General features: G+C 38.8%; 1 protein-coding gene and 1 long non-coding RNA gene across 4 annotated transcripts; both read left to right on the forward strand.

Annotated features, from left to right (window-relative positions):
- Positions 1-1,107: 1,107 nt before the first annotated feature.
- Positions 1,108-4,925, forward strand: hoxa2b (homeobox A2b). 3 transcript variants are annotated; one of them, XM_053494559.1, is made up of 3 exons: positions 1,108-1,241; positions 2,518-2,713; positions 3,305-4,925. In XM_053494559.1, exons 2-3 carry the CDS (start codon positions 2,629-2,631, stop codon positions 4,021-4,023), a joined length of 804 nt encoding a protein of 267 aa, XP_053350534.1. In that variant the 5' UTR covers positions 1,108-1,241; positions 2,518-2,628; the 3' UTR covers positions 4,024-4,925. The 3 variants fall into 3 exon arrangements, with proteins under 3 accessions (XP_053350534.1, XP_053350532.1, XP_053350533.1); XM_053494557.1 differs by lacking the exon at positions 1,108-1,241 and adding an exon at positions 1,663-1,894 and having other exon boundaries at positions 2,312-2,713; XM_053494558.1 differs by lacking the exon at positions 1,108-1,241 and adding an exon at positions 1,663-1,894.
- An 812-nt stretch (positions 4,926-5,737) lies between these two features.
- LOC128520852 (uncharacterized) lies at positions 5,738-7,064 on the forward strand. Its single transcript, XR_008357960.1, has 2 exons — positions 5,738-6,472; positions 6,804-7,064. It is a non-coding gene; the product is annotated as an uncharacterized LOC128520852 (long non-coding RNA).
- The last annotated feature ends 764 nt before the right edge of the window (positions 7,065-7,828 follow it).

Genomic DNA, 7,828 nt, shown 5'->3' on the forward strand with positions numbered 1-7,828 from the left:
CCTTTTTGCAAATGTCTAGTATTAACATCGACTGTTATGTCTAACAGACGGTGAGCGAGTCTCATCATCCTGCCAGACACTCACAAAGAGATTGCGCAAGCAAACCTTTATTATCAAGAAATGTGAATAACCTTGTTGCTAGGAATAAGCATGACCTGTTTATTTAACATCTCAATGAAATAAATAAAATCGTTATATTTCTGATAAATAGGAGCATTAAAAAATAAACGGAAGAATATCGGGGAAATCCTTGGACTAAATTATAACTTCTAATAAGTCTGTAACTCTTATAAAATAACAAAATTCTATAATAAAATAAATATATTCGAACGCTGTATAATAATAATAATAATAATAATAATAACAATAATAATAATAAACTGTACATTTTCAAATAATTCCAAAAATACACACAGTAGTAACGCAACTGGAGCGGAATTCATGCAATACAATTTCATTTTACAAAACATTTTGTGTGTATTTGATAATGAGAGACTTATGCAAAACATAAAAGACACCAAACAGAAAATTTCTATAATACAAAAATCTCTATCAATTATTAAGCTGCACAATTAATAAAAAACACTTGACCTGAAACTGAAAGCTAATAGGGATTATGAAGCAGACTGATATTGTGTATTGAATAAAAAGGTTATAGAGAGTAAACTGTGTCCATTTCGTAGGGTTATTGCTCATATCGTGAGAAAGCACGCCAGCTTTGCCGTTTGGTAGAAAATGTGTAGGAAGGAGTGGGGATTTTTGTTTGAAGAATGCCAACACCCACTTCTTTCCCACACAATACATCCAGTGTAAATGCAAGAAATCCTTTTTCTCTTCTCACGGTCTTTGGTAAAATCTATCCATTTATAAATCCTTTTCCATCCTCCCTTTTCCAGCACCAGAATGAAACAGGACAAACGAATATCTGGTCCACGAACAAGCAAATGTCGTTCCCAGGCATATCCGGAATTTGTAATTTAATATCAATGCATTTGTTCGATAAAACGAACGAATGTAAAAGAAAGAAAGTCGCATCGCGAGACCTATGCTGTTTCCTTCTTCCTGAGCACATATGATCTAAGAGAAGGCTAGATGGTTTAAATGTGTTTCTTAGGGCACGAAGCTGTCAGACCTTTTGGCGAGCAAGATTGATAGCACGCAGGCTTCCAGGGCTCTTTGTTTGGAATATAAGCAATAAAGAGCTCGTGGCCCACTGCCACTTAGAGCCGAAGACAACAAAGGTAAAACGTCAAACTCTGAAAATTTTGAGTTCTATATTTTTGCGTTTATTTTGCATTCATATAATCTAAATGTGTTTCTCGCTCGAGTATCCTTTGAACCATATTCAAATCCTCAATGTCATGGTGAGGTCAGGTAAGGCAACAACCTATAGCTACCTGGCTATCATTGCTATCATGTGGCACATATTTCTACGGAGGTAGGACACGTTGCATTTCATGTTTAAGTGTAATGCAAAATATTATTTTTAATTGCGCTACTTTGATAAAAAAATAAGATACAAAGATACATATAAGATAAAACTCTGAGTGATGCAGAAAACTTTCCCAATACAAGAGTGCCCAAACCAAAAAGTTTTATTATACAACATAACAGTTTAATCCTATGAATTTAACACCGCTGAGCTAAGACAATACCCATGTAAATGCCCGTGTAACACTTTCATGAACGCGCTCGCACGCCCCTGTGCGCGTGAACTGCAGATCAAGAGTCTACTCAACCTTGTGAACGCGCACACAAGAGTGCGCGTGCAAGAGTTCTTACGCATGCGTGTATTTGGGAACGCGCGTGCGTTGTCTGACAAAAGTTGGTGGTAAAACTCGGTCGCAAGATTTATGGGTTTCTTATGGGCATGACGGTTGGTGGATCTTATGTGGTGAGTTTTATTTTTATGTGATGTGGTTCACAATCCAATTTCTGTCAGAAATATAGTCCGGGAAAACGTGGACAGCGAATACTTTCTATTTCAGATATATATGTGAAATATCTGTATTTATCAGTTCGCGTACATGTGGACAAACTGTTCACAAAATGCGCAAATAAACTAGCCCGTCCCTGAGAATGAGGCGTTCCTCTTCGACTTTTCTCGATCAATCACGCGGACAGTGGCTCCTTTTGATTAAACCCCAAATTGTCATTGGACAGCGGTAATCATGTGACAAGCAATACGGTCCAATTTCAACCTTGTCTCCATGAAAGCAGTTTAATGGTATCGCGGTCCCCATACGGCCGTAATCAGCAAAATAGTGATTTTTTTTTACACCGGGCACAATATTTCATTATTTCTTCTTAGGTCCCAAATCTGTGCGCGGGGAATTCCTTTAAGACTCGGAGGAGATGAATTACGAATTTGAGCGAGAGACGGGCTTTATCAATAGTCAGCCGTCGCTCGCTGAGTGCCTGACATCTTTTCCCCCTGTCGCTGATGCATTTCAAAGTTCATCAATCAAGAGCTCGACGCTTTCACGCTCGACACTGATTCCTCCTCCTTTCGAGCAGACCATTCCCAGGCTGAACCCAGGCAGCCACCCTCGCCACAGCCGCCCCAAGCAGAACCCGAACGGCGTGTGCCCGCTGCCAGCCGCCTCGTTACCCCCGGAGTACCCGTGGATGAAGGAGAAAAAAGCTTCAAAGAAAAACCAGACCTCTGCTGCAGCCACAGCCGACCCTGCACCACTCTACTTCTCTCCTGAAGGTAATAAAAATTATACATCTCACTCTTAACACTCACATGTTTTATTTTCTATTATGTTAGACATATTTAAGTTACCTTTAAGGGATTATAGGTAAAAGTCAGTGAAAATTGCACTCGCCCCATCTGAACTCAATAATGTATGCAATATTTAATATACGAAAGCATGACAATTTATTTGCCAGGGAGGGTGTTTTTTTGCACAACTCCTAAACTCCATGTGCGCTACTTGTAGCGCAGGGCGTGAATTTTAATATTTGACAGTAATGAAGAGTGATAGATTGGTATTACTCAAGTCGGCAGCTGGCGTGTTCATTAATCTTCTCGCGGGCTCGTCCGCACTCACACCGCACACATCACACACACACACACACACACATACACACACACAGCTTTCTGGCACCGGGGCCGGGGACACAAATTATTCTCGTGCCGTGGCTTCATTCCCACCGACGATTTATGCCCCTTGAGAACCGCAATATATTGGACAAGTTTTGTGAGGTCAGCTGTATAGCCCTAGAGCGCGTTGTTAACAAAGGACGTGTGGTAATTAGTGGCATATTGATAATATATAACGTTGCAATTCGCGTGCAGGTTCGCCGGAGGTTTCTGACGGTGGCGGAGGTGGCGGCGGCACACGCAGGCTGAGAACGGCCTACACCAACACACAGCTCCTGGAGCTCGAGAAGGAGTTTCACTTCAACAAGTACCTGTGTCGCCCACGCAGAGTGGAGATCGCCGCGCTGCTCGACCTCACGGAGAGGCAAGTAAAAGTTTGGTTTCAGAACCGGCGCATGAAGCATAAGCGCCAGACGCAGTGCAAGGAGAACCAAAACGGCGAGACTAGAACTGTGAGTCTGGAGGAAAACACCGCCCATGGCAAGGTTTTTTACGAACAATCGGGAACGAACCCAGTTTCTGGGGCTCTTTTGGAAAACGAGAGTTACGCGTTCCAGCAGAACACTACGCAGAATGGACACAATGGAGAGTCACCAAACTCTACTGTTTCGCCTCTCAACAGTAATGACAAAAATCTGAAACATTTTCCCAACCCGTCACCCACTGTTCCCGTGTGCGCCTCTACAATGGCTGTGGACGGCGCAGCTGCTCGGGACAATAGCACTCCACCAGGCCTGGACGGCCCCATGCACGACTTTCACGTTTTCTCCACAGATTCCTGCTTGCATCTCTCAGATTCCATCTCTCCGAGTGTTTCTGAGACGGTGGACAGCCCCATGGGTTTAGGAACAGAATCATTTGATTTCTTCTCAGAGACGCTTACGACGATCGACTTACAACACTTAAACTACTAACAATTTTGAGCACAAGGAAGCCCTGTTATCTTTCTCTACGTTGATGGATGGTCAGTCTGTTTTAATTATACCGTTTGAAAATTAGACCTAGACCATTAGCCTGCGATGGGTTAAGTTAAATATGAGTGATTGAACGATTATTTGTGTTTACAATGCAAAAAACAAAAAAGAAAGTGATATTTTTCCTTTTATTTTTGTATAATCTTTGCGGCAGTGTGCCATATTTTCTTAAAATAAAATTTTTACATTGCTCAAGAGAGAAAGCAAGGCCGCTGTTTTTGCATACATTTACACCATTTTTTGTAAAATTTTGCTCCGCGCCAAAACAAAAAATCATTACATTAAAAGACAAAAAACAACAACAATAATTTGTAGGATACGATAACGGTCAGTATAGTGTGATGTAAAAATAGCCTGTGAATCTTATCTTAAGATAAGAGCAAACGAAATCTTAGCAAATTAAAACTTACTGCGAATAACCACCGTATGATTTGCGTACAGTTTAATATTAATAAAATACAGGCAGAAAAATATATTGCTTGTTGGTGACAAAAACACAACCAAACATCGATCTTAACTGTTGCATATTAGACACAGATAGGCCCGAAATGCGCAACAAAATAATACAGAAACACCACATGCAATGAAAGAGATGTATGTATATTCTGGTGTATGGTGGGGAAAACTAACTCTCACTGTATCGGAAAACACGGGTAGCACCCTGTCCAAGAGCTGTAGCTTTCAAGAGTTTAGCAATTAAATTTTATAGCCTATTAAACCTTCGACAGCGGGGTTAGTGTCGATGTCGCAGTACGAGTAATTCAATCTAGAGCTAGGGACGCTATACTCACCATTAATCACTAAAAGGGAATTAAACTTGTTTTAAATTTAGTTCTGAAACAGAAAAATATTTAATCGATTAATTAAATTAAATTTATTAATTTATTGTAAAAAAATAAAATAAAATAAAATACAAATATAGAAAATATTTTAGCCGTGCATGCAATAGGTCCCCTAAAAAACTTGAGTATATTATGATACATCGTGGTGAAGAAATCAATTTAAGGGATTTTATTTTTACAGCTGAGTTAAGTTTGCAACTCTTGCGTGAGGGTCAAACTTAAGCCGAGTTTCGATAATGGTGGGCTGCATATCCAAGCATCTGAAATTTATAGCTAATACTTACACATAGACGTTTTCCTAAAATAAGTTTTAGTTTACAGTAAAGTGTAAGTATACTGCTGTTGATTGTAATGTGGGTTTTCCTTTAAAGTTTCATGAAATCTGCAAAATAAAGCTACCTTTATAATGTTCTAAAATGATTGGCTTAATTCAGGATTCTACACTGAAAAGACTCTGTAACACCACGCACCCGTGTGAATCTATAGTTCTAGAATCTACAGTTCATTATGTAGTTTTATAGCTATAATTATGAATAGAAAAGTAATTTTAACTAATATCTGGCAGATGGAATCTTACAAACGATTAATAGCTCACACGTCACGTTACGATGAATTTATGTGCATGTCGTGTTTATCAGTGGGCCGTCGGGCTAACACTTACAAACAGCTAAAGCGCTGCACTCCCGAAGTGGGTATTAAAATGGAAATTAGTTGCCTCAGCTCTCTGGGGTCTGGACGCTGGTTTTATCCACAGATAATGGAGCTAGTAACACTGTGAACGCATGTGAACTTACTTTAAAGTTTTGCCGCGTTTCCAAATTCGCGCTGAAGGTCAGATTCAAGATTTACTTTCGAAAAGTTAGCAATGATCAATCAATACTTTCACAAATGCTGTACAGAAATAAATGTAATAAAAACTGAACGTTTGCAACTAGTTGCTCAGTGAGACTTTGATCCAGTACACTGATATTGACATGGTACATTTAAATAATACATAGAACAGCAGTCTAAACTTTTGTGAAGCATAGAGTACTTTTCATCATATTTCTGTCAGTGACAAACTTTACTTAAGTGCACAGAAATAAATACACTTCACAATAGGTGGAATTTAAAGTTTTCTAACAGAGTACACTCTAGGGCGCACTGTAGGGGCACAACTTAGGGCGTTTTCTCACTGGAAACGATAGTTCCGTTCCGTTCCCGAGTACGATTTCTCCCCCTCCCTAATCCCCCGGCAGGTGCACATCGTAACATCGGTTCCGATCCCGGGCTCACATGCGTATTTACACAACCGGAAACAGTAGGTGGCGGTAGAGAGGTAGTTTGTTTCTCTGCTGTCCAAAATGAGAAAGAAGAAGAAACCGTGCGTCATAAACTAATTACACCTGTTTATGCTCTAAATGGATGTTGTTGTTTTTTTTTTGACAAAATCAACGGCGCTGTGAACAACATTCCTACTGACACATCTATCGCGCGGCTCAGAGGGTTTAATGAGCGCGCGCTGCGCGGATACGGCACGAGGAATGATTGTAAAACTACCCTGTAAGGTGAGGAACCAGCTTCTGTCGACATTCTCTTCTGATTACCACAGTGACATTGATAAGAGTGCTCATTAAAGATTAATTTCTTTGGTCATAGCACAAGAGCGAAATTTATTTAAAATATTAAGTTTTTTTTTAAAAGCAAAAATAGAGTTGTAATCAGTGAATTAATCATACAGATGTAAAGAATGAAAAAAGAAATGCAAGAAATACAGTAGAGTACAGTGAAATATAAGCAATGCTACAAATAAATATAATGCATGCTGTAAAGTTTAACGAATAGCATAGATACATATAATAAATATCTAATAATGTAGCCTAGTTCTGTTCCCTCCAGGATCATCTGGGTTCAAGGGAGGTCTGGTGTGTGATGGAAGCATGTCCTTGTGACCAGGAATGGCTGCCAAATCTTTCTACCAAGAAGACAACATTCCTATAAGAGAAATGCTTGTGCTCTTTTTGCCTTACATTGTGTAGTTTTTCAAACTTAGTTAATGTGCTGAAACTATTGAACCTGAAACCTTACCATGCATCAATGTTTTGTGTGCAGTCTGTTTATACTGTATTTTTGAAAATAAATGTATTCTGTAAAATCCAAGATGTGTGGGTGATTTGGAACAGAGACAAAATACTGGTTAGAACGCAAAATGTTATTCAAGTAAAATATAATTCAAGCAAGTGATTTAACAAAAAAGTTGCTGTCAAAAATGAGAAAAATGTAAACATTAAAATTTATCGTAATTTCTATATTTACTTGTACTTGCATTAGCAACAGGGTGAGTTACTGAAATTAAGACAATGGCACTTTGAAATTAAATAGTTTATATATATATAAACTAATTATATTTATAATCTTTTATTAAATGTAACAGATGTCTTAATGTTTTTTCCTCTGTATCTGTAATCAGCGCTCCTCCATCAAAATTTGAGATTACAAGAGTCTCTTGCTATTGAAAGTCAGGTTTTTGTTTTTGCTTCTTTTGTTAGCTGGTCTTGTGGTACTGTCAGTGGTCTCAGTCTGCGTTTCCTCCAGTACCTGTCTGCGAGAAAGTATAAAAGCAAGAAATTAGCTGAAGGTTTCAACCATAACAGCTTGTACAAATTTGATTCAGCCAACATCCAAATTTTGTCACAGCAATTACAGATAACCTGAAATTGTATGTGGATCATCAGCATCTCAATTGTCATAAGTGTCGCTGAGATGTTCTGGAGTATATACATAAAGGTTATACATAAAATTGGTTAGTACCTGTAACTCTAATAGCTACTGTACATAAGCACAACACTTAAGTTCATCACATTCTACTGTTTTGAACAGGGATTTTTTCTGGGGCCTTAAAGTAAGCAGACATGAGAAGGTAA

The sequence above is a fragment of the Clarias gariepinus genome, chromosome 4 (assembly GCF_024256425.1).
Source record: "Clarias gariepinus isolate MV-2021 ecotype Netherlands chromosome 4, CGAR_prim_01v2, whole genome shotgun sequence".
Taxonomy (NCBI): Eukaryota; Metazoa; Chordata; class Actinopteri; order Siluriformes; family Clariidae; genus Clarias; species Clarias gariepinus.

Excerpts from the sequence above, each read along its gene's own strand:
- hoxa2b (XM_053494557.1), top strand. The coding sequence starts at position 2,356 with ATGAATTACGAATTTGAGCGAGAGACGGGCTTTATCAATAGTCAGCCG. Across the intron at positions 2,714-3,304 it reads ACTCTACTTCTCTCCTGAAG|GTTCGCCGGAGGTTTCTGAC; the intron begins GTAATAAAAATT and ends ATTCGCGTGCAG.